This window comes from Sorex fumeus, unplaced genomic scaffold (genome assembly GCF_029834395.1).
Source record: "Sorex fumeus unplaced genomic scaffold, SorFum_2.1 ptg000035l, whole genome shotgun sequence".
Taxonomy (NCBI): domain Eukaryota; kingdom Metazoa; phylum Chordata; class Mammalia; order Eulipotyphla; family Soricidae; genus Sorex; species Sorex fumeus.
The window spans coordinates 272,388-298,956 of NW_026606092.1; the positions used below are offsets into that span (position 1 = coordinate 272,388).

The 26,569-nt window shown below is 56.8% G+C and overlaps 3 protein-coding genes across 3 annotated transcripts; 1 reads left to right on the plus strand and 2 right to left on the minus strand.

Annotated features, from left to right (window-relative positions):
* Positions 1-3,021: 3,021 nt before the first annotated feature.
* On the plus strand, positions 3,022-7,645 carry SHMT2 (serine hydroxymethyltransferase 2). Its single transcript, XM_056117629.1, has 12 exons — positions 3,022-3,131; positions 4,027-4,224; positions 4,815-4,894; positions 5,005-5,205; positions 5,359-5,440; positions 5,529-5,651; positions 5,760-5,899; positions 6,227-6,392; positions 6,582-6,681; positions 6,760-6,915; positions 7,001-7,108; positions 7,207-7,645. Exons 1-12 carry the CDS (start codon positions 3,099-3,101, stop codon positions 7,332-7,334), a joined length of 1,515 nt encoding a protein of 504 aa, XP_055973604.1. The 5' UTR covers positions 3,022-3,098; the 3' UTR covers positions 7,335-7,645.
* Positions 7,646-8,259: 614 nt separating this feature from the next.
* NDUFA4L2 (NDUFA4 mitochondrial complex associated like 2) lies at positions 8,260-9,810 on the minus strand. The gene is made up of 4 exons (XM_056117698.1): positions 9,744-9,810; positions 9,298-9,386; positions 8,538-8,598; positions 8,260-8,418 (listed from the first exon to the last, which is right to left on the minus strand). Exons 1-4 carry the CDS (start codon positions 9,798-9,800, stop codon positions 8,362-8,364), a joined length of 264 nt encoding a protein of 87 aa, XP_055973673.1. The 5' UTR covers positions 9,801-9,810; the 3' UTR covers positions 8,260-8,361.
* Positions 9,811-16,510: 6,700 nt separating this feature from the next.
* On the minus strand, positions 16,511-26,056 carry STAC3 (SH3 and cysteine rich domain 3). The gene is made up of 11 exons (XM_056117693.1): positions 25,980-26,056; positions 25,456-25,723; positions 25,036-25,133; positions 24,785-24,848; positions 22,513-22,610; positions 17,918-17,984; positions 17,715-17,764; positions 17,377-17,462; positions 17,136-17,187; positions 16,908-17,045; positions 16,511-16,668 (listed from the first exon to the last, which is right to left on the minus strand). The coding sequence occupies exons 1-11, from the start codon at positions 26,043-26,045 to the stop codon at positions 16,570-16,572; spliced, it is 1,086 nt and encodes a 361-aa protein (XP_055973668.1). The 5' UTR covers positions 26,046-26,056; the 3' UTR covers positions 16,511-16,569.
* Positions 26,057-26,569: the final 513 nt, after the last annotated feature.

Consider the following 26,569-nt stretch of genomic DNA (forward strand, 5'->3'; position numbering starts at 1 on the left):
GAGAAGGACGACCTGGGGAAATCATCGGGACCGGAGAGAGATGAAGGTGGCCTGGTAGGGAGGAGCCCGGGAGGTGTGTGTGGGGGGTGCTGCTCCCGGCGCCGACCCCCGGCCGAGGTCCTGCGGCGCGGCACGGGCTGCGGAGACCGGGACCGCGTGGGCAGAGCGCTGACAACCTGCTAAGCTCCGCGGGGCCCGAGGCAGGTGGGGGAGGGGGACGGTGTTTGCGGCATCTGGAGTCATCGATCTTCCTTTTCCTCCCTAATTTCGTGGGCGCTGAGTTTGCAGACGGTGGTAGGAGGAGGGAGGCCTGAGACGGGGGTGGGGGAAGGGACGCGCGGGAGTTTGGAGAGCCGGGCCGCGACGCCGCGGCTGGCCGCCTGCAAACACGGCCCCCTCCAGCCGGCTGCCCACCCTCCCGCCGCTGCCTCCAGCTCCCTCCTGCAGCCGCCGCTGCTAATTTTATCCGCCCCCAGCCCTGGCCAGGGCGTTAATTGGCTGCGGCTTCATTAGCAGTTCTCAAGCTCAGCCGGCCCCCTCCCCTCGGGACCCCTGACAGGGGTGAGGGAGGAGGCACCGGCAAGCTGGAGCACAGAACCGGCTCTTGCGCCTGCCTTCGCCCGGAGTCAGGGTTCAGGGTTCAGAGAGGACAGTGAGCGGTCTTCTGGGGGTTTCAGTGGGGAAACTGAGTCTGACCCAGACGTGCCTCGTGGTGGAAAGTGAGTCGGTCCGTGGACAATGGCCATTTGATAGCCGGGCAGATGGATGGCAGGACGGACTGTGAGACATAGGCAGGTGAGAAGGGCTCTGGGTCTGAGACTAGACCAAGAACGCAGCAGGCTTCTTACCTCACTGGGGCTCTGAGGTGCCAACACCTGAAAACTCTTGAGGTTGGAGGGAGGATGAGCAGCCCCGCCTGAGAGCCAACTGGCAGTGACTGGACTCTGCAAGTTAGTCTGTCTGGGCCTCAGTTTTCTCACTTGTAAAGCAATAATAAAATAGTGTGTTCTTGTTGCAAAAAAAAAAAAATATTTTAACTGGGCCCAAAGAGATAGTAGACGAGGGTATTTGCCTTGCAAGCAACTGATCTGGGTTCAATTCTTGGCACCTCATATAGTACCCCCTCCCTCCCACACTCACCATTCCAGTCCTGCCAGGATTGATTCTTGACACAGAATCAGGAGTAAGCCCTGAGCACCGCTGGGTGTGGACCCCCCCCCCAAAAAAAAGGGGGAAAATATTTTAACTATACATGGTGATGGATGCTAAGTAGACTTGCTTGGTGACCATTTTGTGATAAATATACAAATATTTAATTAAGATGTTGTACACCTAAAAGTAAGGTATGTCAATTATACCTTTTAAAAAATCATGACCTGCAACACAAAGGAAATTTTGCTGGGATGCATTGTCCTCCCCCTCTTCCTCTGCCTCCTCCACAGACTCTCTTTATCTTCCAACATCTGGCTGTCCAGCCATCACACCTGGGTATTCTGCAACACGTGTTGCACTTTGTTCCTTTTTAATGCCTTTCCCCAATGTGTATGTTTGGGAGTGGGGTAGGGCGGGAAAGGAACCCAGGCTCTCAGACATAGGAGTGTGTTTCTTACTTCTGAGCTACAATCCCAGCCCTGCTCTTCACCTCTCCATGTCCCACCAGCCAGTAATCTCTTTTGAGGTCCCCTGGGGCGAGGTTATGCCTGTCAGAGAATGAACTCTGTATGCTCCTTGCTACTCTATGTCTAGTGAATGAACTGATGTGTAATATTGCTGTGTAAGACAACAGTTCTCAAAGCAAATCACCATCAAGAGATTTTGTTGTGCATTATCATAAGTGGGCAATTGTCCACTCTTTGAGACTCATTGAACTAGAACCTCAGAGGAGAGGCCCCACACTCATATGCTGTTATCATATTGCCCTGCTGATTCTGACGTCCAAGTTTGGAAGGGCAAGCCTTCCAGACTTGTAAACCTCTCTAAACAGTAAGTAAACTTCTAAACAGTAAGCCTCTCCCTCTGAAGTCAGGTTAAATGGAAGAGCCAGCCCTTCCCATTCCAAGGAGCTACAGCTCCGCAAGAGGTGAACAGCTAATGGAATTCAACAAGCACTGTGCGAGGAATGGACTCCCCACTCAGCTCCTGGATGCCTCAGGAGGAGATGGTCATGGGAGAAGCAGGTTTGTGAGTCTGAGACAATTCATCCCAGAACATATTTACTTAATTTGTGTCTAATGTGTCTTGATTTCCACATTATTTTATTATTATTTTATGGATGATGAAACTGAGGCCCAGATAGGATAACATGTTAGTCCCAAAGCTGAAATGTCAGCTCAACTCAATGCTCTCACCTTCCAAACCAGATGCTTTCTGGACTCTGCAAGTTAGTCTGTCTGGGCCTCAGTTTCCTCACTTGTAAAGCAATAATAAAATAATGTGTCTTCATTTCAAGAAAAAAATTGGCGGGGGGGGGCCGCTGGCTGACTTTCATCTTTCTTTCTTTCTTTCTTTCTTTCTTTCTTTCTTTCTTTCTTTCTTTCCTTCTTTCTTCTTCGGCCACACCCAACAGTGCTCAGGGGTTACTCCTTATTCTGCACTCAGGAATTACTCCTGGACGGCTCAGGGGACCGTATGAGATGCGGAGTATCGAACCAGGGTCAGTCACATGCAAGGCAATGCTCTATCTGCTGTACTATCACTCTGTCCCAGGCTTTCTTGTATGGGAATTTTTGTATTTCCCAGAGATCCTAATATTATTCAGCAGACATCCAATAACTGTTGGATAGACGGGAATTAAAAAAAGAACAGAAAAGTATCATAACACGGAGGAGATAGTGGGATGTGTGTGGGAATCTCTTTTCTTCCAGGCAAGCCCTCTGCCCTGGGGCTAGCTAGGGACAAGAAAAGAGGAAAAAAACTACAACTCCCAAAAGACCGTAAAAGGGCCGCTGCACGCATGCCTAGGTCCCGCCCCTTAGCTCCCGCGGCGCCCCTGGCGCATGCGCTCTCGGATCCAGTCGCCTTCCGACCCCCGGCTTTCCCCGGCCAGAGTTGGTGGCAGGACCTCGTGGGACCTCGTGCGACCTCGACCGCTGCTTGTGATGCTTGCCTTCTCGCTGCTTTCGGCGACTCGGGTAAGAATGGGGCTCCGAGACAGTGTTGCCGTAGGAAACGAAGTCTCCTCCTACCTTAGTTCCCATTCACAAACTCTGGGGTTCTCCCGCTTTTCCACGCACGTGGTTGGAGTCCTCGGGGAGCAGATGAGTAACTAGGGATTCCCGGAGGTCCCCGGGTGTCGCAAGGGCTAACGGTTCCCGCTCCATTCCTCACACCAGACGTGCCAGGGCTTCCTGACGTGGCGTGTGGTGTGAGAACCTCGCCGGATGCCCCGGGGCTCTACCGGGGCGAATGGGCAGCTTTCGGGCATGGACCGGCCCGCTGACCCCTCCTGCCTGCTCGGAGCTAGCAGATGATGCAACCGGCCCTGCTGCTTGCATCAGGGGTCCCGCGACTTTATGGGCTGGCAGGTGGTAGAAACTGTGTGTTGTTGGGGTGTGAGAGTGGGGTGTGCACAGGACCTGGATGTGGGTTTGGCTTCCTTGCCAAATAAATGCCCCATACCTGTTCTCCAAGGACTGCTGAACCACCTCTAAAGTCCCATCAGCCCCCATAAGAGTGTCCTGTAGGAAGACCCTTTTTGTTCAGTGAGTAGGACCATCCCTGAGTGAAAGACAGTTTTCTGGAGGACAAACTTTGCCCTGTGGCTTTGCAGAGTGGTTCAGGGGTCAAGCAGGAGGGAAATTCTGAGGTGAAGTGAATGGACCGAATCAGAGCCACCCCCTGGACATTGATCTCAATCTTGGCTCCAGAATGGCATTTAAAGGTGGAGGTGGGGGGTGGAAAGAACTAGAACAAGCAGACTGGACAGCTGGCAGCTGGGTTTGGAGCCAGAGGGTGTGATAAGCAGGACAGAGGGGTGTTGGCTGGCGCCCTGGGTGTTTGATTTGACACTGCCTTTTCCTTCCCTAGCCTCTGCGGAGATGTGGGCGGCTGGGCGGCATGGCTGTGCGGTGGCAGCACCGTGAGGCAGCCCGGACCCAAACTGGAGAAGCAGCGAGGGGCTGGACAGGCCAGGAGAGCCTGGCAGAGAGTGACCCTGAGCTGTGGGAGCTGCTGCAGAGAGAGAAGGACAGGCAGTGTCGGGGCCTGGAGCTCATTGCCTCCGAGGTAGGCACCAAAGGGGCAGGCAGCCCTGGGTCACCTCACTGCCCTATCACTGCATCTCCCTCCCGACTTGGGGCCTGCCTGTGGGACCTCGTCCCTCCTCCCTTTCTTTTTCTTTTTTTGAGTCACATCCGGCCATGCACAGGGGTTATCCTGGCTCGTGCACTCAGGAATTACTCCTGGTGGTGCTCGGGGGACCATATGGGATGCTGGGAATCGAACCTGGGTCAGCCAAGTGCAAGGCAAATGCCCTACCCGCTGTGCTATGGCTCCAGCCCGCCTCTCCCCCCACCTCCCCATTTCTTAACTGTACTCTGACACAGTCAGGGCATGAGATGTGGCCTCAGAGCGCTTTTTAGATCACTGCAGACTTGTTCCAGGAAGAGAGGGGCCCGGAGCTTCTAAGGGAACAGGTGGCCTTGCTAGGGACACTGGCATAGCATCTGGTGTCACTAGCTGCCTCTGTCCTTTATAAGCCTGGCCGGGAGCCCCAAGTGAGCAGAGGGCCTCCCTGTGGCCTGGGTGTCCAGCAGGGTGGAACTGGGGGCTCTCGGGGGTGTCCTCAATGCCTCTGACATTGCCCCTCCTCCCAGAACTTCTGCAGCCGGGCTGCTCTGGAGGCCCTGGGCTCCTGTCTGAACAACAAGTACTCAGAAGGTTATCCTGGCAAGAGGTGAGGGCGAGCCCTGAGGGCATGCCTGCCTGTGTGCACGGAGGCGTGGCCTCGAGGGGGATGGAAGAGCCCCTTCCGTGCGCCCTCACGGGCCCTCGCTCCTGTGGCAGGTATTATGGGGGAGCAGAGATTGTGGATGAAATCGAGCTGCTGTGCCAGCGCCGGGCCCTGGAGGCTTTTGACCTGGACCCTGCGCAGTGGGGAGTCAATGTCCAGCCCTACTCAGGGTCCCCGGCGAACCTGGCCGCCTACACCGCCCTCCTGCAGCCTCACGACCGGATCATGGGCCTGGACCTGCCTGATGGGGGACAGTGAGTGTGATGGTGGGGGGAGGGACCCCCGTCCCCACGCGGGGAGGGTGGCATGTGCTCGGAGCCGTTTTCCAGGCACAGAGGGCCTCAGGAGTGTGGCAGGAGTGAGGCCAGGGTGACCCCTGCAGCCTTCTCCCGTCCTCTCCCTCCCAGCCTCACGCATGGCTACATGTCTGACGTCAAGCGGGTCTCGGCCACGTCCATCTTCTTCGAGTCCATGCCGTACAAGCTGAACGTGAGTGCCAGAAGGGGAGGGCTCTCTGGGGGCACGGTGCACTGTCCTGCTGCCTCCTTGGGCTCTAGCTGGCTGTCTGTCCGTCCAGCCCCAAACTGGCCTCATCGACTACGACCAGCTGGCCCTGACGGCGCGCCTTTTCCGGCCAAGGCTCATCATTGCTGGCACCAGTGCCTACGCCCGCCTCATCGACTACGCCCGCATGAGAGAGGTTGGTGGGGGGGCTGGGCACAGCCCCAGGGGTGGGCGGGGAGGCTGCAGGCTCGCCGGGCTCCCTCCCCACTTGGCCCAGGCTGAGGCTCTCTCTGTACCTGCCCAGGTATGTGATGAGGTCAAGGCTCACCTGCTAGCAGACATGGCCCACATCAGTGGCCTGGTAGCTGCCAAGGTGATCCCTTCACCTTTCAAGCATGCGGACGTTGTCACCACCACCACCCACAAGACCCTCCGAGGGGCCAGGTCAGGCTCCCCTGAGGCCGGGCCTCCCCCTGCCTCACGCTCCCCTTCCCGGGCACGGCTGGGCTGCCTTGAGCCTTCCGCTCCCACCCGAGCCCCGGAAGTCTTCTTCCCACTTGCCGGCGACAGGTCTTTGCCGCCCACAGCAGCCCTGCTCCTGCGGGGGGTTTGGGGTGGGGGAGGGGCTGCTTCCCTGGACCTTTCCGTCAGGTACTGCAGTACCGCCGGGCTGGACTCGGAGGTCCGCAGAGGCCAGGCCAGGCAGCTCCTCAGCTATGCCCAGCCCTGCCCGAGCTCTCCCCATCCATTCTGACCCCTGTTCCTACACAGGTCGGGGCTCATCTTCTACCGGAAGGGGGTGCGGACTGTGGACCCCAAGACTGGCCGGGAGATCCCGTACACGTTTGAGGATCGAATCAACTTCGCGGTGTTCCCCTCCCTGCAGGGAGGTCCCCACAACCATGCCATCGCCGCAGTCGCTGTGGCCCTCAAGCAGGTTGGAAGCCTCCCCGGGGGGCTGCGGCAGGAGGCGGGCAGGCCTGGAGGCACCAGCTGGCGCCTCTTTCTAGCTGATGTGGAAAGCCCCGGAGGCTTTCTTTGGGATTGTGGGGGACACAGCTATGTGGGGGTGGACGCGCAGAGGGGGCGGGGCCTGGGGTCACGGGTGCCGCACTCTCGCCACCAGGCCTGCACCCCCATGTTCCGGGAGTACTCGCTGCAGGTTCTGAAGAACGCTCGGGCCATGGCAGACGCCCTGCTGCAGCGCGGCTACTCGCTGGTGTCCGGTGAGCTAGGGCAGGGGGGAGCCTCGGTGGCCTGAGGCAGGCAGCCCCTGACTCACTGTCCCCCACCCCCGCTCCCAGGTGGCACCGACAACCACCTGGTGCTGGTGGACCTCCGCCCCAAGGGCATGGACGGGGCTCGGGCCGAGCGCGTGCTGGAGCTCGTGTCCATCACGGCCAACAAGAACACGTGTCCTGGCGACCGCAGCGCCATCACCCCGGGGGGCCTGCGCCTTGGTGAGCCCTGGGGTGGAGGAGGAAGAGGGGTGCTGCTTGTGGCAGGAGGGGGCTGCGCTGACCCTCCCCCGCTGACCTCTGCCAGGGGCCCCGGCCTTGACCTCCCGACAGTTCCGTGAGGACGACTTCCGCAGGGTGGTGGAGTTCATCGACGAGGGTGTCAGCATTGGCTTGGAGGTGAAAAGCAAGACGGGTGAGTGCAGGACCCGGGCTTTGGGGCACGGGGAGGACCCTCCGGCTCCCTGCCCTGCCCCCCGAGTCTGACCACTTGCCCTCTCTCCACCTCGCCAGCCAAACTCCAGGATTTCAAATCCTTCCTGCTCAGCGACCCCGAGACCAAGCGCCGGCTGGCTGACCTCCGGCAGCGGGTGGAGCAGTTTGCCCGGGCCTTCCCCATGCCTGGCTTTGACGAGCACTGACAGCATCGTGGAAATGGGGTGCACAGACTGAAATTTCTTCTCCCTCCCCGTCTCTGGGCCCACAAAGGGCACGCCTGGCTCCGGCATGTCTGCTGGAGGAGAGAGTGTCCCTCCCCACAGCCCGGCACCCACATCCGAGTCGAGACTTTTCGTAACAAGACTTGTATCTTCCAGGGGCTTTCCGCCCTGAGCTCGCCCCCTCTCAGTGTTAGGCTCCCCGCTCTCCTGAGGGGGAGTCGCCCTCCTGAGCCAGCAGGAGGGAGGGGTGGGCACCCTCCTTTCTGTTTTTATCTAATAAAATGCTAACCTGCTCCTGCACTTCTTGCACTGGGCGAAGGGTCCCCTGGGCAGGGGGTGGCTTGTCTCCCTCAGCACCCCCTTTCCCCCGCCCCCACCAGGACCCCCCGGGGCTGCAGCCTCCCCCCTGTCTCTGATCGCAGCCGACACCAGACGTGATTAGCAGGCGCAGCAAATTCAATTTGTTAAATGAAATTGTATTTTGCCCACGGCTGCTTCTGTTTGATCCCCCGGGATGGAGGGGAGCCAGGGAGGGGCAGGCAGCGGCGTGGGGGAGCCCAGGTGCTAGGCGGGAGGGGGTGCGGGCAGGGGCGGGATCCCCGCTGTGGCAGCCCACTGCGAGCCCGGTCGAGCCAGAGCAGTGCGCTGTGCCTGGGCTGGAGCCCGAGCCCGAGCCGGCGTGGGGCCCGCCACGTCGCTTGGCACTCAGGCCTCTGCTTGCCTTGGCTCATGTAGGCCACGCGCAGCACGTAGCCTGGGCCACACCCTCTGAGGCCCCTGGGAAGGGGGCTGGGCCAGGCCTCCGGGTGGACAGGGCTACTGCCCTCCCTTCCCTTCCCCTTCGGGATTCAAGCTGAGGGTCAGAGGCGCTTCCGCTGCTGGGAGCAAGGGGAGGGGTGGGTGGAGCTGGATCCCCGCTGCGTGGGAACCCCGGGTCTGCGTGAGCAGGGCCTGGGCAGGAGCTAGCCTGCTGACCGCGGCTTGCATTGAATGCGCCCCCGAGCCCAGCTCAGAAGTCCGGCCGGTCCTTCTTCAGCTTCTTGTAGTCGGTGGAAACGGCAAGAAACTAGGGGGTAGAGAGGGGGTTTGCACTGAGTGCCCCAGCCTCTGGCTTGTGGGGCACTGAGGGCAGGGTGGGTCCAGGGATGAGCCGGGCGGGCACAGTCCTAGTGCCACCGGGGGTACCTTATACTGATCATTAGGACTCAGGCGGTTCCATGGCTCCGGGTTGTTCTTTCGGTCCCAGCTGTGGACAAGGAGGGGCAAGGGGACGAGCTATGGCTGCAGCCTAAGGTGACAGGGTCAGCCTCACCCCAGTACCCCTTCCTGCTGCAGGTGGGGGCTTCTAGAAACGAGAGGGGGGCTATCAGTGCTGAACTGGCCCAGAAAGCTGTCCAGAGGCTGGAGAAATAGCACGGCGGGGAGGGCACTTGCCTTGCACACGGCCCACCTGGATTCTATCCCTGGCACCCCATATGGTCTGAGCCCCACCAGGAGCAATCCCTGAGCAGAGAGGCCAGGCAAAACTCCCACAGGGACGGCTGAGATGTGCCTTGAATGCCAATAACAGCAATGGGGTGGGGGGAACTTCTGACATACGCAGGTGTCCCTGCGACCCAGTCACCCCTAGTGGCGCTCCACAGTGTTCTGCTCCCCGCCACCCCCCCCCCCCCCGAACTCCCCTCGCGGAGATAGAGGTACCCAAAGGCTGCTGGCGGGCACAGCAGTGTCGCCATGGTAACCAGGCCCTGAGCAGTGTGGACTGCACAACCCAAAGCCAGTGGCCACCGACCCGCTGCAGCCTTGCAGTGCGTCAGGCCAGAGGAGGCTCCGGGTCAGCCGGCAGGAGTCCCGCCAGGCCCCATGCCCCCCACCTGTCCCCTGCATTCTCAGCCTATCTTGCCACAGCCAGGACCCCTGAGAGTGCCCCGAGCCGGGCCTTTACCAGACGTCAGGGCTGCGCAGGGCGAGTCGCAGCAGGTAGAGCGCGGCGCTGCCCATACCCAGGCCGATGAAGCCGATCATCGGGATGAGCTGCGGGAAGATGAGGGGACTGTCAGGGTCAGTGCCTTCCCTGTCCCCAAGTTCCAAGTCATCCTCGACCAGCTCTTCTGCTTGGCCAGCTCCCATGCCACCAGCTCAGGCCCCCCCAGCCCACTCCCAGGTTCTGCAGGAGGGGCCTGGAGCACCCCCCCTCCCATTTTCCTGCCCATCTCCTCACTCCATAGTCGGCCTGTCCGAGCAGGGCTCAGTGGACCTCAGGCATGTTGGGATGGGATGGGACCACTCTAGGGAGAGCCAGAACTGGGACAGCTAACTTAGGGCAGGGCCCTGGACTGGAATCTGGCTGTACGGCAGAGCTGGGACACGGCTTGGGGGAATCAAACTCACCCCCGGATGTCTCTTGACCTGCCGGTATAAGCGGGCCCCCAGGCTGGTTCCTGCCATGGTTCCACTGTGCTCTGCTCCGCCTGCAGCTCTGCTCCCTCACTCCTCCTGGGGTCCCGCCCCCCTGGGGAGGGGTCAGCCCAACCCAGCCTGGCCCAACCCCTGGTCCAACCCGCTTCCTTCACTCCCAGCTTCCTCCCACATCTGGAAGCTGGGAGTTGAACTGTTAGGGAGCAGAGAGGCTCTAGCTGTCCAGTCTCTGGATATGGGTGTGACCTGGCCCAGAGGGTCCCCCGGTACTGGGCACCGGGGTGAGCTGGTGAGAGAATGCTCCAAGGAGAAGAAGGGGCTCTCCATGGGACCCCCAACAGAACTGTGTGTGTGATCCCTCAGCTGGGACCAGGAACGAGTGAGAGTGTCTCTAGCTCTTCGCCACATAGACCCTGGAGCCCTTCAGGAGCTCAAAGGTATTAGGACCCTGGCTTTTTCCCCAATTTTTTGACACACCTTTTGTGGAGCGATAGCACAGCGGGTAGGGCGTCTGCCTTGCACACAGCCAATATGGCCGACCCGAGTTCGATTCCTCCGCCCCTCTCGGAGAGCCCGGCAAGCTACCGAGAGTATTCGATATGCCAGACACAGTAACAACAAAGTCTCCAATGGAGACGTTACTGGGCCCGCTCGAGCAAATTGATGATCAACGGGAGGGCCTTTACTTTACTTTACTTTTACTTTTGTGCTCAGGACTTACTCCTGACTCTGTGCTCAGAGCAGTGCTCATGGGAGGACCATATGTAGTGCTGGGGATTGAACCGGGTTGGTCTCTGCAAAGCAAATGCCTTCCCCTGTGCTTTCTCTGTGACACCTGAAAACCTGGATTTCTCTCAGTATGGTGGGGGCGGGGGCGGGCAGCGTTACACTGGCACAGCCCCCCCATGGCCCGGGGTGCTGTGGGCAGGTCGGTCGGTCTGGAATAGTGTTTGGAAGCCAGCCCCCTCCAAACCCAGCTCATGGTGGAAGTGTGGCAGCCTCCAGAGGCTTGTGGCTTCCCCTGCGGTGAGAGGTGGATACTCTCCCTAGGGGAGAGGAAGATTCTGAGGGACAGGACATGACCTGCTTCCCTTCAGGTAGGCCACCAACTCAGGTGTGTGCTTCCAGCAAGGGTAGAGACTGGCAGGTGCTAGGGACTCAGGAGCCACGTTTGGGTTTTTGTTTGTTTTTGGTGGGGGCGGCCACACCCTGCTGTGCTGAAGGCTTACTCCTGGCCCTGCACTCAGGCATCATGTCTGGCAGGGCTCAGGGGACCAGATGGGATGCTGGAGATTGGACCCTGGCTGGCAGCGCGCAAGACTGCACCTTGCCTGCCGCACGATGGCTCGGGCCCGGTCTTAACCCACCTCTCCCCACTCAAGGTGCTTCCCAATTCCCGCCCCTGGAACCCTACTGGACTCCCCCGCTTCTGGAGCGGGCATCATGGCCTAAAGAGCAGGGGAGAGCAATGCATTTGCCTCCAGACTCCTGGGACGCAGGAAGGGAGGGAAGCGCCCTCAGGCTGCCCTCCAAGGGGCCCCTTCCTCCACTTGCGCCCCCCACCCTCTGCTACCTCCCCACTCCCTGCGCTGACAAGCGCGGCTGTAATTAGGCTGCGGGGTCCTGGGCTCGCCGCCTCCCTACGGCGGATAATGAGATAAAGTGTCAGAGACACGGCGAGAACAAAGAGACAGAGACCCGCGGCGACGTGTGACTGGGGCGGGGGAGGGGGACTGACGGGATGTCAAAGACTGGAGCCCGCGGCGCCCCGCCCTCTGCAGCGCCCGCACCTTCAGGCTGCGGAGGGGTGCCGAGGTGTGTCGTCTCCGTGGCTCGCCGCCTTCCACTTTCTGGAATTGAAAATCAACCCCGGGGCTAGAGCTCGGGGACTGCACATCTGCACTGCACATCTGGCTCCGTGCGGCCCAGCTGGGGCGCGGGGACACCGGGCAGGAACGCCTGGCCCCTGCGCGCTGGCCCGCCCTCTCCACCCTTGTGCACTTCCGTGACCCGGGAATTCGGAACCGCAAGCGCGTTCTGGACCTCGTGTTCCCCTTTCCCGGAGCTACCTCCGCCCTCCTGCCGGGGGCTCCCCGCCCAAGCGCCCAACTCCTCCGAGCTCCCTGCCACTCACGTCGTTGCTTCCTGCCTGGCCTCTCCGCGGACTCCTTCCTGCCTTTGGGGTCTCCGACCCTTGGTCTGTGACCCTGCTCCTCTCCCGGGACGGTCGCACCCTGGGCCGAGTTGGGACAACACAGAACCAACTCCGGGAATTCCAGATTCCATCTGGAACTCCTCCCCAGCGGGAACTTCGGGCCACGACAGCCGGCTCGGGTGGCGCGGGGGGCTGGGGGCTCCCGACGCAAACGACGACGCGGTCGGGACACAAAGCCCTTGGCAGGCGGTGGCCGTCAAAAGCCGGAGGGGCCCTGCGGCGCGAGCGGCCTGCGGGGGCCGGGGCGCGGGCGCCCCCTGGAGGCCGAGCTGTTCCCAGCGCGAAGGGGCGAGGCCTCGGGCGCCCCCTGTCGGGCCGCGGAGACCGGCGCCCAGCGGCTTCGGTCCGGGTGAGTCGGCGCCTGCCGCCACCCGCGCCTCGGGGCGGGTCCCGCGGCCTCGGCTCTGCCCGTGAGAGGTGGGGCCTGGGGCGGCGGGGTCGGGAGGAGAAGTGCGAGGAAGCGTCTGTCTGGCCGTCCGCGGGCCGGTCCCCGGCTGGTGGCGGCGCTTCCTCCCCTCACCCCGGTCCCGGGACTCCTGCCCTTTGCCCTCTGACACCGGCTGCTGTGCCTTCTTCCTCTCTTCCTGCCGAGGCCTGTTGGTCGGCCTGTCGGCGTCCCCGGGTTTCTCATCCTTCTGGCTGTGTCTGTCTGTCTCGCTCTCTGCCCCTCTCCCCCCGTCTTTGTCCCTCGGCACGGCTTCTCTGCGTCTGTCCTCGCCTTCCCGCTAGATAGCCACCTCGCTCTGCCACCGTCTTCACCTCCGGCTCTCCCTTCCCGCTCCCCAGCTTCCGGCCCGCTCTTGGCTTGCGGGCGCGGATGGACAGCAGCAGCCCAGCGGGGCAGCCTGGGAGCCCCCGGGGCACTGCCCGGGGTCCCCTTCCGGGCACCTCCACACGCCCGTCGGCTCGGCGCAGCTCGGTCTTCCCTCTGCAGATGCTGGGCGTGGAGGGGGCGCCTGGGAGGGGCGCCGGCGCCCGCATCTGCTCCGGAGCCCGGGGGGCCTCTGACCCCCGCTGCTGCTACTAGGGCGCCGGTCCCGAGGCGCTGCGATGATCGTGATTGCATCAGCCAGACCGCCGCGCCGCGCGAGCGAGACAAAGACGCCCGCGCCATCTGTTTATGCAAAGCGCGCTCCGCCCGGAGACCCCGGCGTCCTGGAGCCTGGCCCGGCTGGGGGCACCGGGTCAGGAGCCCGCTCCTCCCCGGAGCCCCCGCTGCGCTGCGGCTACCCCCTCCCAGCACCAGAGGGGGCCGCGGGGCAAGCGGAGCGAAGGGGGACGGGGGCGGGGGTGTTGATGTGATTGGAGCGGACGCGGCTGTTTCTTCAATAATGGATGGAGATGATGCGGACGGCGGAGCCAAGCCCGCCGGAGAGGAGAGAGGAATAGAAATGGGGAGACGACGGGGTGGGGGCGGGAGACCTACACAGGCGCGCGGCCTCTGCGCGCCCGCGCGCGCGCTCACACACACGCACACACAAACACTAGCGCGTGCGTCACTGTCATTCGAATACACGCCGCCGCGGCTCACACCCAGGCCCGCGCCCACGCCCTGTCACTGAGACACACACCTGCAGGCGGAGACGCCGGAACAACACACACTCGGCTTGGCGGAGGCGCTCCCCGATTCTCACACACAGCCACGCAGACACACGGAAATACCCATCCCGGGCGGGGGGAGGGGGGCACGGGGCACGAAACACATAGATTGAGGCACCCCGATCAGATATGCGCACTTAGACATCCAAGGGCTTCTGCGCCAGGCTGGGTGTGGGTACATACAGGAGGGGGACCAACCACACAGCACCAGGACACGCACAGCTCCTGCTCACCCACAGACACCCATCAGCACAGGGGACAGCCACCCTGCCCCTTCAGAGGCTTGCACCCACATATGCTGTGGCTGTTGCCTGTGCTCTGCTGCAGGGAATGTGGCCGAGAGGTCACTGGGGTCTCCGGAACAAGCCTTGCCAGTTTGCATAATGAGGACCTGGCACCAGGACGTGTCTGGGGCTGTGGACCCTGTACCCCACAGACTGCATGCAATTGCCCAAAAGCTTCTTCCGGGGGACTCACGTCAGATCATGGTGGTGCTCGGGCCATTTTGGCCACAGTTGACTCAGCTGCTTCCCTCCTCCCTCCTGCCGCAAATAGGGAAAGGAGTGACAGTCATTGGCAGTGGCACAGGGAGAGTCCCAACATCCCAAGGTGGGAGTGGAAGAGCCATTCTGTGTCCCTACACCCCTGTGCCACCCAACCTCTTGCTCCAAGGCCAATGCACCAAGTGGAGCAGGCGTGGGGGTGGGGTGGGGTGCAGGTGTAGGCCCTGCCGCCCAGCCTCTCTTTGGTCTGTTTTCAATGCAGGTAGCTCCTTAGCCCAGACTTATGACCTTTGCAGTGCAAGCAGCACCATCCATCACCCAGGCTGCTGCTCCTGGGTGTGGGGGACTTTGCGGGGGTTCACAGGATTGCCGTCACCCCCTCTCTGTCTCTTGGGCCCTGTTTCCAGCTTGAAGGCTGGGGCTCAGCCTGAGGGCAAGTGTGAGGAGGGTGTGACTGGGGGAACGACTGGACCTCCTGTCCCACCCCGGCGTCCCGGGCATCCCACATCCATCCTCACAGCTCTGCACAGCCGGCCTCCCGGCTCCTCTCGCCCTCCCTCTCTCGGGCCCTTTGCTTAATTTCCTATTAACTGCTGATAAATCCAATTAAACCGCCGCTCTAATTAGGGACAGCTGCCGGCTCTGCCAGGCGGGGAGGGGGTGCCCCCCAAGTGTAGGGGGGAGGACAGTCTCTCTCTGCTTCTTAGCACCCCCCCACGCTAGCATCTCCGCCCAATGAGCCAGTAAATTGGTTTTGCTTTGGCATTGTGGGGGGCCCTCTCGAGGACTTAAGGGGGGGATTCCAATCCGGAGACCCCTTCCATCAAATTGTTTGCTTGGTGGAAGGAGATGCAAGGGGGAAGCCTAGCTGTCCCTCCACCCCTCCCACATTTTGGTAGACAGTTCCCAAGAAGGAAGAAAAGGGGCAAAGGTTTGATTTGTGTGTGGTGCTGGAGGGACGTCTTTGATCTGTTCCTGTTCCAGTCCAAGCTTGATTCAAGGGGGGCTGTGAGGCTTCCATTATGACCCGCTGTGCCCCCTGGGATCAGGGATTGTCAAGGGCAAAGAAAACAGGACCCAGGGAGTCTTATGTGTTTTCCTACCCCCACCACACCTCAGCCTTCTGTAGGAAAGGGGGGCTCCGTCCGGGCCCTCCTCTTCCCCAGCCCAGCTGAGCCTCTGCCCTCCCCCGCCAGCAGCAGATGGTGCCCGGGCTCCCGCTGCCAACCTTGCTAGGCGGTGCCAACCTCAAGCCTGGCAGACAGCGGGCAGGAGAGGATCTCTTGACTGGACCGGCTAACCCTCCCCCACCAAGCTCAGGACCCCTCCGTCTGCCCCGCTCCTGCGATCACCCCAGGCTGCTTCTCACTGGTCCGCTCCCAGGTCCCCAAACTCCTTGTCTCCTTCAGCTCCCTTCCCCGCACCTTCCGGCTCCCCGCCACCTGCTACCCTGACCGGGGCCGGTGTATTAGCATATTTGCATATGCAAATAATAACATTTGCATACGGCGCGCCGCAGGGGGGTCTCGGCGCGAGCGGGTTAGCTGTCTGCCCCGCGCCCTCTCACTCTCTACCTGTCGCAAAGGGCTGGGGAGGGGGCCGCGCGGGAGGGGTGAGGCCCCCGGTCTCGCTCGCGCGGCTCCCGGAGGACTTGAGGAAGTGTTGCCATGGAGACGGCACGCGCCCCACCCCCTCCCAGGCCCAGGGTCTCGGTGTCTCTGGTTCTCTCCTCTCTCCACACCCCCTCTCTCGCGCCCCACTCCGGCCCTCGCTCTCCAACTGAGATCTTGCATCGCCCCCTGGCGGCGCAGCTCGGCACTGAGCCAGGCTCCGCAGCCTGCGCGGCTGCCCGCGGTTCCAGAACTGACCTGCTGGTGCTAGGGCATCCTGCTCCCCGGTGCAGGGGCGCGGGGCGTCCCTCGCGGACCACAGAGACCTCAGCCCACCGACGCACCTGTCTCCCGAGCTCCTACCAGACTCTGCCCCGGTGGGCTTCCGGTTAGCCGAAGGCAGAGGGATGAGACAGCTGAGAACGCTCCCCTTCTTAGGGACTCCCCTTGTCTCCCCCTTAGAACCCAGTTCAAAAACGAACTTTTCTAAGTTTTGTGGAAACTTTAATAAATTCCAACATTCCACGGTTTGCTTCGATCCCCTTCCTGATTGTGTGTGTGTGTGTGTGTGTGTGTGTGTGTGTGTGTGTGGTGTGCTCAGTGGACACAAGTTCATTCTCTAGCTCTCAGAGGCTGGGCCTGAGAGGTTGAGAAGAAAGGCAGCTGGCCTCTGAGGCTCGGTTTTGGGGTAGGAAGTTGGGAAAAGGAGGTGGAAACATGTCCCTTCCCAGAAGCCACTTGACTTTGAGAGCTTTTCCATCCCTTTTCTCCCTCTCGGTGTTTTTGCCTCTATCCTCCCCAATCCGACCTGCTCCACTGGACCTGCCCAGAACGGGGCAAGGGTGAATTTGGCCGGCAGGTGTCTTGCTTGCCTAAATCTCTTCCAGGAAGTCAGTGGGGAATAGCCCCACCTTGCGACCCGTGTAGACCTTGACGTAGCCACCAGCTTCATCTCCTTTCTGCACCACAATCTAAAGGATTAAAGGGTTCAGTTGGAGAGGAAAGGGCAGAGGAGGGCAGGGGAGACTGGCATTCTTGGGTTAAAACCTGTAAAGAATCTAGTTTGCAGGCGAGTCGAGGTTCGGTTGGGGCACTAGGGCTATCTGGTTTTATCTGGGGTGGGGGCAAGGGGGTGGGGTTTCAGGTGCTGAGATACAATTCAGGATCACACACATGCAAGGCATATGTGAGCTGTATCTCCAGCTCCTACCTGATCCTTTTTGAGAGTGATCTGCCCTATTTCTCGGTTTCCCACGAAGGATCTTGTTACGCGGTGTACACGCTCTCCAGCCCGGACGCGAATGATGAAGTTTGGAGGGAAAAATCCCACCTTCTCCCCTATCTTCCCCTAGAGGAGGTGGCAGGGACAATCAGTCTCCAAATTTCAGGTTCTATACCCTGATGCTTGTTGCACCTACCCTCGGCCATTAACTCTTACCCGCCACCACTCCTCGTTGGAATCATCCACGACTATTATCTTCTCTCCAGGCCTGGGAGAGAAAGGGAGGGGTCTCAGACGCCAAGGCCTGACTCACAAACCCAGCCATCGGTTATACCCAGCTCCAGGCCCAATAGGCTCTAGCCCTCATTCCCTGTTCCCCATTTAATCATTTAATTCCTCCTGGGGACCTGGGATCTCCCATCCCAGGACAATCCACCCCAATCCTTAGGCCTCTCACGGGAAATCCAGATCATCCTTCTCCAGGGCTTTGAACCGATAGAGAGCCACAAAATAATGAGACTGCTGGAAACCAGGCTGCTTGTGCTGCGGGTGGAAGGGGTGACAGATTTCAGGGCTCCTTTGTCCCTTCCTGAGGGGCAGGAGTCCAAGGCGGAGGCATTCTCTGGACAAGCTATGTTCTAACTCCCTTCCAGGTCTCTGGACTAAAAGATGCGTGTTAGCAGTGGTGGAGGGAAAGGCAGGTTAAGGGTGAAGTTGGATTACTCAGTGTGAGGATGTGAATGTCACCTGGCTAGGGAGAGGACTGGGGTCCCTGTAAGAAGAAAGGATTCTTACTTTGTCATCAGTGGTCTTCTTTTCTGCCTTCTTCACCCCTTCAGAGTTTCCTGGGATGGAAACACCGACAAATTGCCTGGCTCCCACGGGGAACCTTCACTCTTACTCTTCTGTTGGTGAGTAGCTTTCTCTCTCATCTCCAAACCTGGCATTCTTTTGCCCTCTGACCCCGGGCCCCAGATGAGTCCCTGGGTGACACTCACCATCCTGGGGTTTGCTGTCCTCTGGCCTGGCAGGCTCTGGCTCCTCTTCCATCATGTCTGCGAGAGGCTGGAGGAGGCACCAGAGTTAGGAAGATGCTGTCTGGGTAGCCTAGGCTTGCCCTGGTCTCCGGCTAGGCCAGACAACTCTAGCATACTAGGATCCCTTGGAATGAAAAGAAGGTTGGAAGAAATATCTGGCCCAACCGCCTGCTTACAGCAGGCACTTGCTCCTAAACTTTCCGGCAGATGGAGCATCCGCGCTGTGCTTGAACCTAGCTAAGGACAGGACAGGGGGCTCACTATTTTGTAGAACAAGCCTATGCAATTTGGGAGCAATTCTCTGAAGTCTGCTAGTCTCCCCTCACTTTTACTTATCATTCCCGATTTGCCCTTTATATCAATGTAGCATATAGTCCATTCATTCCCAGTTCATTCAAATCCCCCAGTGCTTCTGATTTCAGGTTCTTTACTATAACGTCTACTCTTAAAATACCCTAGTATGTGGGCAGCAGAGAAACCTTAAAGGGCTGGTTGGGTTGAGTGATAGTTCAGTGGGTAGGACACTTGCCTTGTACATGGAAGACCCAGTTTCGATCCCATATGGTCCCCTGAGCACTGCCAGGAGTAATTCCTGAGGACTGCTGGATGCGGCCCCCAAACAGAACAAACCAAAAAACCCTGCTCTGCACGCAGGAGTTGCACCTGGCAGTGCTTGGCGGACCACGTGAGATGATACTGGGGACTGAACCTGCATTGGTTTGTGCAAAGCAAATGTTTTACCCACTGTACTATCTCGGCCTCCCCCCACCCCCTTTTCTAGGTCTTGAGTCTTTTTTTGTTTTTGTTTTTTGGGCCACACTCGGCAGTGCTCAGGGTTTACTCCTGGCTCTGCACTGAAGAATTATTCCTGGCAGTGCTTGGAATTACCCAGGAATTACTCCAGGCAGGCTTGGGGGGGGACCATATGGGATGCCAGGGATTGAGCCTGAGTCAGCTACCTGCAAGGCAAATAATCTCCCCACTTTGGCTATTGCATTGACTCCAGGAGCATATTCTTGACATGCAGGAACCTGGGTTCAATTTCCAGCACTGCATGGCCCCCCAGCACTGCCAGGTATGTTTTGTTTGTTTAGGGGCTGGAGAGGTAGTACAGAGGGAAAAGTGTTTGCCTTGCATATCGCCAACCTGGATTCAATAACCAGCACTCATAGGGTCCCCTGAGCATTAATAGAATTAATTCCTGAGCACAGAGCCATGAGTGAGGCCAGAGAACTGCCGATATGGCCCAAAAATGAAAAAAAAAAATAAAAATATTTTTTAAAATATTGTAAGAGGATTGGAGTGATAGCATAGTAAGTAGGGTACTTGCCTTGCATGCAGCTGACCTGAGTTTGATCCCTGGTACCCCATATTGTCCCTAAAAGCTGGAAACAAACGAAACCCCACCCCCTTCAAAAAAACCCCCAAAATATAAAATGGGCAGGGAAAGTTTTTGTAATTTTCCTTATAAAAACACTGGGCTGCTGTGCCTGCTTTATAAGAGGAGCCTGTCTGATTTCTGGAGCACTGTGGGAGTAGCACCCGAACACAGAACCAAGAGTAACTTTTTTTTTCTTTTTGGGTCACATCTGACTCTGCACAGGGGTTACTCCTGGCTCTTCACTCAGGAATTAACCCTGGTGGTGTTCAGGGGACCATATGGGATGCTGGGAATTGAACCTGGGTCGGCAGCATGCAAGGCAAACGCCCTACCCACTGTGCTATTGCTCTAGCCCCAAGAGTAACTTCTAAGAACTGTCAGGTTGGCCTTCCCAAAATAAATACCCATCAGGAAAAAAAAAACCAAAAATAAAAAAAAAGAATCCAAGGATGTGACAAATTACATTGCCTGTGTCTTGCAAGTCAGAGTTTGCTCCACAGTGAGCAAATTTGCACCCGACCTTTATAGAAAATACTTTGAGGCCAGATCCTAGTCATATCTTTGTGTAGTTAATTTGGGGGTGGCAGTTGATCCAAGAGTACTTTTTCCTTACAAAAATTTTTTTTCAGGTCACAACCAAAAGTGTACAGAGCTTACTCCTGGCTCTGTACTCAGGGATCACTTCTGGGGCAAGAGGACAATTATGGGATCAAACCCAGGTTGGCCGCATGCAAGGCAAGTACCCTACTCACTGTACCATCACTTCAGTCCCCTTACAATAATAAAAAAAAAGTTAAAAAAGTTTTTATTTCATTTTTGGGCCACATCTGGAAGTACTCAGGGCTTACTCATGACTCTGTGCTCAGGGATTAATTTTGACAATGCTCAGGGGACCCTATGTGGTGCTGGGCATTGAACCCAACCAGGTGGCTATGTGCAAGGCAAGACCTTCCCCACTGTACTATCTCTCCAGCCCCTAAATGTTTATTTTAAAGGTTTTGATTAAACAACTGACAATGCTCAGGGCTTGTTCCTGGCCCTGTGCTCAGGGATCATACCTGATGGGTTTTGGAGACCATCTGTGGGGCCGGTGGGGATTGACCCTGATCTATCATGGGCAAGGCAAGTGCCTTCCTGACTGTACTATCTCTCTGCCCCCTCCTTATAGAATATTAAATTTTAGTTTTGGGATTTTATTCTTATTTGTAAGAATTTCTTTTGAGTGTGTGTGTGTGTGTGTGTATGTGTGTGTGCCACATTCAGTGGTGGTCATTGGCTACTCCCAGCTCAGTGCTTGGGAAAACATTTGGTAGCAGTATCAAACCTGTGCTCCTGTAAAACTCAACCCCTGAGTCATTTCTCTGGTTCCTGGGTCCAGGAATTTTTTCTCCTTGTTTTGGTGTGGATTCATAAGCAATGCTCAAGCTGTGCTTGACCACCCACTTGGACAGTTCAGTGCTCAGGCTCAGCAGTGCTAACGGGCCTCCACGTGACAGCCAGCGGTACTTGGGAGGGCTGAGCATGGCCACAGATTGCACTAGGGTCCCACCTCTGTGTAAGATCTATACTCCAGCCTTCTGAGCTGTCGCCCAGGCCTCATGGCGTATAAGATCTTTTCGTGTGTGTATATGTGGGGGTTACATCTGGTGCTGGGGCTACTCCTGGCTTGGTGGTGCTGGGGAGGCTGCTCCCTGGTAGTGCTTGGGGGACTTTATGGCTTTGGGATCAACCTGGGCTTCCTACATACAAAGCATGTACTCTCTAGTCCTCTGAGTCATCTCTCCTAAAACTTAATGTTTTTTTCCTTCAGTTTTTGGGCCGCATTTAGCAATGCTCAGGAATGCCTTACCTGTCACAGACTTGGAATGGCCATACCATTTACATCTTCTTTGTTTTTTGTTTGTGTTTTGCTTTTTGGGTCACACCCAGCGATACACTGGGGTTTCTCCTGGCTCTGCACTCAGGAATTACTCCTGGCGGTGCTTGGGGGACCATATGGGATACTGGGAATGGAACCCAGGTCGGGTGCATGCAAGGCAAACGCCCTACCCACTATGCTATTGCTCCAGCCCCCTACATCTTTTTTGTAAGACAGAAGACAGAAATGTTCATAGATCAGAACCACGGACCAAATTATGGTAAAAGGCATTGGAGGGGGCTGAAGAGATAGTAGCCTTGCACTCATCCGACCTAGTTTGATCCTCATCTCCGCAGATGGTTCCCTGCGCATTGCCAGGAGTGACCCCAGAGCATAGGCAGGACTAAGTCCTGAGCACTACCAACCTTCTCTCCCCTTCAAAAAAGGCAGTAAAAATATCTTCTAGAGGGCTGGAGATAGTACAGCAGGTAGGGTGCTTGTCTTGCATGCAGTCAACCTGGGTTCAATCCCTGGCATCCACTATAGTACCCTGAGCCCCACCAGAAGTAATTCCTGACTGCAAAACCAGGAGTAAGCCCTGAGCACCACTGGGTGTGGCCCAAATACCCGCTTATGTCCCCTACTCCCGACGCTGAACATTTCCTAAGTATCAGGATCTTTTGGGTACCATCATTTAACCAGCTTTTGGAATCTCATCCTGGTTAGCCAGGAAGACAGGAGGATATGCTAACAATTCTTTGCTGAAGTGATTGCAAGTCTCTGTCACTGCTAAATAGTTACCCTTTTACAAAAAAGAAATAAAGTAGTTCCTGACCACATTCTTTGTGCTTCAGTTTCCTTACTTATAAAAGATCAGAAAACCTACAGGGACCCTTGCATGATGCTTGAATTCACCAACTACTTGGCACAATGAGTTCTCTTCCCTAAACCCAAAGGCATTGTCACTGTTCCCAACAATGCTGAGTTTGGGGACTAGTCTTTATTTGGATACAGTGGTTAACCTAGCCATTGATTGGAATAAACATACTTAATAGCAAGAGGTTTCTGTTTCTTGCACTGCTGAAGATTGAGCCCCTGGCCTCACAGGCCAGGTCAGTAAGTATTCTACCTCTGAGAGACTTTCCCTCTCTATCACAAGACTTCGTAACTCGAGGACCTCTAAAATTATGTGTAAAAATGTCATTTGGGTGACATGCACTTTCAGAGGGTCCCTAGCTTCTGTCAGCTTGTCAGAAGGCAGACAGGCCCACTCCATAGGGCATCTGGAAGAACCTCGGTAGAAAGGTAGATGCTCACACTTTTCTTATCTCCCTGTCCCTTCTTCCGTTCCTTGTTTGCCATGATCACCCCAGTGCGCAGGGTTTCAAACACGGGGTCATTGTGGCTGGCAGGAGCTAGTGGGAATGGGAGAAGAAAGAACACGTTACTGGGGATGGCAGTGGAGGTCGGGGAAGACAATACAGGGGAGGCAGATAAAGCTTGGAGGGAAGACTCCCACTAGGATGTAGTGGACAGACACCTAGGGGATGTGTGTGCGTGTGCGTGTGTGTGTATAATGGTCAGTGTGTGAACATGTGTAAGGGTTAGTGTGTGTAAGGGTCAGTGTATGAGGGTCTGTGTGTGTGTAAGGGTCAGTGTGTGTAAGGGTCAGTGTATGAGGGTCTGTGTGTGTATGTGTGTGTGTGTATGGGTCACTTCATGAATACAAAAGTCAGTGTGTAAACATGTGTAAGGGTCAGTGTGTGTAAGGGTCAGCAGTGTACGAATGTAACTGTCAGTGTGTTTGTGGGGGGGAGGCCGTGCGGTGGCTGAACTTATATGAGTTCTATAAACAATGGAAATGTAATGTGATGGAGAAAGGTGTTTGGCCAGTGGTACTTCTGAGCACAGAGTGTTCTAGGCAGCTGGAAAGACAACTTTGCTAGAAAGACAGAATTGTTGAGCAGTTGGGGAATGCTCAGAGTTGTTTAAATCCCAAGAAGAGTGTTTTGTTCTTTTTTGGGGGGCGTGGGGTGGGGGAGGATTTTGGGCCACACTTAAGTGATGCTCAGGGGTTACCTTGGCTCTGAACGCAGGGACCATTCATGACAGTGCTCGGGGGACCTTATGGGAACCTATGAATTGAAACTTGGTTGGCCATGTGTAAGCAAGCACCCTCCCCGCTGTGCTACTGTTCTGTCCCCTGGAGAGGAAGGTGTTTTTTACTGATCACTTTTGTTCTGCTGAGTTCCATACATGAGCTGGGGTTTTACTACGAGTGGGTTTTTCCTTTTCTCTCTATATTCCCCTCAATGTTCAGTCTCTCCAATAAACTGAGCAGATTGTCAATAAGAGTGTTTGGGGGCTGGAGTGATAGAACAGCGGATGGGACATTTGCCTTGCACGTGGCCGACCTGGGTTCGATTCCCAGCATCCCATATGGTCCCCTGAGCACCACCAGGAGTGATTCCTGAGTGCACGAGCCAGGAGTAACTCCTGTGTAATGCCAGGTATGACCCAAAAAGAAAAAAAAGGAATGTATTTCGGGTCTCCCAAGCAGTGGTCAGGAGACCTAGGACCCCCATCTGGTGATTGTGCCAGCCAGGCTCAAAGTTCAGTGTGAAGCACTGAGGATAGAGTGCTGCTTGTTCCTGTGGTGTTGGGGATTACCCAGGTGACCCAAGCAATCCTCGGGAGCCTCCAGGCTGTACCGTGCCATGCTTGGGGGACCATGTGGTGTCAGAGATCGAACCAAGGTTGGTCATGTGCGAGGCAAGCATCTTGAGCCCCGTACTAGTTCTTCTTGACCCATATGTACTAATGAGAAGTTTTCGGGGTTGCCAGATCATGAATGTGCCCATGATACACACAGCTCTTGGTGTAGTCCTGCGTCTGACATTATTCTACAAGGTTGAGAACAGCCTAGAATCTTTGTTCTTCCCTAAAGGTAGTTTTGTGCATGAAGAGCACAGACTTTGAAGTTAGGAGAGTCTTGCCTATCTGAGCTAGCTTTCTGGAGGGCTAGTTAATCTTATATCCCTCTGAGGCGGAAGCGATAGCACAGCAAGTACAATGTTTACCTTGCATGCAGCTGGCCCAGGTTCTATCCCTGGCAATCCATATGGTCCCCTGAGCACTGCTAGGAGTAATTCCTGAGTGCAGAGTCAGGAATAACCCCTGAGAACCGCTGGCTGTGATTCCAATAGCCCCCTATCAAAAAAACAATCCTATCCCCCTCAGCTGCCAAACGGGAACAACTGCATCCAAGACAGTTAAAATAGGGAGAGAGAAGGATCAGGAATAGAACTGTTTTCTGAATCAGAATTTGGTTTTCAGGGGCCAGGAGACAGCTCAAGGGACAGAGCACACGGTTTGCATGCAGGAGGCCCCAGTTCAATCCCCAGCACCACACGGTCCCCTGAACACTGCCAGGTATGACCCTCCCCGAGCACACATCTAGGAATAACTCTTGAGCCCCACAGAATGCAGTCCAGAAACAAAAACAAAACAAAACAACAGCATTTGGTTTGCAATTCTAGAGGTGGTGTTGAAATAATTGATTCCCCCCAGTCCCAGCTGAGGCACTTACAGACACAAGCGTACTGCTGGTTGCTGTAGAGAGGGGAGCTATAGGCCCGGCGGAAACCAGGGGGCTGTCGGATGGGAGGAAGCATTAGAGATGGCAAAGGAGGGCCCAGTACCCCATCTCTCCCACGAGCACTCACACACCCTTAGAATAAGAGATGGGCTGAGGACACAGAAGCAGGGGCCCGGGTGGGATGGCCGGAGGCCAGCCTGCAAGTACCCTCCCCGGTCTCTTCATTCCCAGTGCCAACTCACGATTTTGCCGAAGCATCTCTGCATTTCCACATAGGACTGACAGTGCTCATGGATGTTAGTTTTGCAGTTCTTACAGCGAAGGCCAAATTTGTTGTTGACTTGGAAGAGGGGGAGAACATTCGGTTGAGATTCCGGATTCCCCTTACCCTGCACCGCTGCTTCTACTCTGGTTCTTAGATCACTTTTTGTCTGGGACTTGACACACTCTTAGCAGTATTTTCTTAAAGCCAGTAATTTTCCTGTGCCAGGGATCAAACCCAGGGCCTCACATATGCAAGGCACGTTCCCTACTGCTGAGCTATATGCCCGGTCCCTTGCTTGGTTGATCTGGCTGCTGTATCCATACACATCTCCCCAGTCCGTCCCCCACCCCTGCCTTCAGTGTCACTCTCTTTCCACTTCCCTTCCTTCAGAACTCACGGACAATCATCCGGGCACAGACATCACAGAACTTGGGCTTCTTGAAGAAATGGTCTTTGAATTTGTGGGGCTTATCATTGACAAGTTTAGGAGGTTCTGGGGGTGGTTCCTCCTCCTCCTCCTCTTCTTCTTCCTCCTCCTCATAGATGTAGTAGATGGGCCCACCCCCAGCTCCCACTGCCTCCCCATTGGCCTGGGGCTCTTCGGGGAGCTCCATCTCTTTTGTCCCTGTAGACTCTTTCCTGAATAACTGCTTCAGCCGCTGTAGCTGAGGGAGGGAGGGAGTGAAGGAAACCCAAGGTTAAAAGAACTCAGGAGCAGGAGAGGTGAAAGCTAACCGGATATTTTTCAAGCCTGGGACGATGAACACACCCCAGGCTTAGGGTTATTGGGGATTCTAGGGGCTGGCTAGCACCCTATCAATAAGAGAGTCATAGACAAGTGAGATTAATCCAAGCACTTTTCTGAAAGGGCTGCAATGGCTTCCCAGATCCCCACTCCCGGTGGTTGAAGTCCAGACTCACCCCACTTTGCCGAGTCTCTGCTGAGAAGGAGGGCTTAGGGGACTCCAGCACCTCCTTTTCTGTCATCCTGCAAGAGGACGGACCCCACTATGAAATCTAGCCCCTGAATGCCATTCTGCCCTCCCTATTCCTATCCTGAAGCAGGGTGGTCCTTGAAGGGGAGGCTTTGGGAGAAATGGGCCTAAACGGTCTTATGAAAAGAAAGAGTTCGTGGAAGTCCAGAGAAAAGCCCACAAGACTACTGAAAGACCCAACCTGTGTCTCAAGCCCACCCTGATCCTTTCACCCGAAGAAGTACCCCCAGAGATAGTTCCCCAACTCAAGGCTTTGGGGTGTTTATAAAGACTGTTTATATATAGGGGAGTTTGGCAAACTCCCCGTGGCATACCCAATATGCCAAATACCAGTAACAATGATGGGTCTCATTCTCCTAACTCTGAAAGAGCCTTGAATATGGCACTTTTTGAAAAATCTCAGGGCTAGGCCAAAGGAGACGTTACTGGGGCCTGCTCGAGGCAATCGACGAATAACAGGATGGTCATGATCGTGATATATAGGGGCTGTTTCGAGTGGGCCTCGTGGGCCAGAGG

Bases quoted from the DNA above. Each gene is read 5' to 3' on its own strand.
- SHMT2 (XM_056117629.1), top strand. From the start codon at position 3,099: ATGCTTGCCTTCTCGCTGCTTTCGGCGACTCGG. The intron at 5,206-5,358 runs GTGAGTGTGATG...TCTCCCTCCCAG, and splicing joins GACCTGCCTGATGGGGGACA to CCTCACGCATGGCTACATGT. The intron at 5,900-6,226 runs GTCAGGCTCCCC...GTTCCTACACAG, and splicing joins AAGACCCTCCGAGGGGCCAG to GTCGGGGCTCATCTTCTACC.
- NDUFA4L2 (XM_056117698.1), bottom strand. From the start codon at position 9,800: ATGGCAGGAACCAGCCTGGGGGCCCGCTTATACCGGCAGGTCAAGAGA. The intron at 8,599-9,297 runs GTAAAGGCCCGG...CCTTGTCCACAG, and splicing joins CTGCGCAGCCCTGACGTCTG to CTGGGACCGAAAGAACAACC. The intron at 8,419-8,537 runs GTACCCCCGGTG...TCTACCCCCTAG, and splicing joins GTCCTAATGATCAGTATAAG to TTTCTTGCCGTTTCCACCGA.
- STAC3 (XM_056117693.1), bottom strand. From the start codon at position 26,045: ATGACAGAAAAGGAGGTGCTGGAGTCCCCTAAGCCCTCCTTCTCAGCA. The intron at 17,188-17,376 runs GTGAGAGGCCTA...TTTCTCTCCCAG, and splicing joins AAGGATGATCTGGATTTCCC to GCCTGGAGAGAAGATAATAG. The intron at 16,669-16,907 runs GTAGGAGCTGGA...TTAATCCTTTAG, and splicing joins TCACTCTCAAAAAGGATCAG to ATTGTGGTGCAGAAAGGAGA.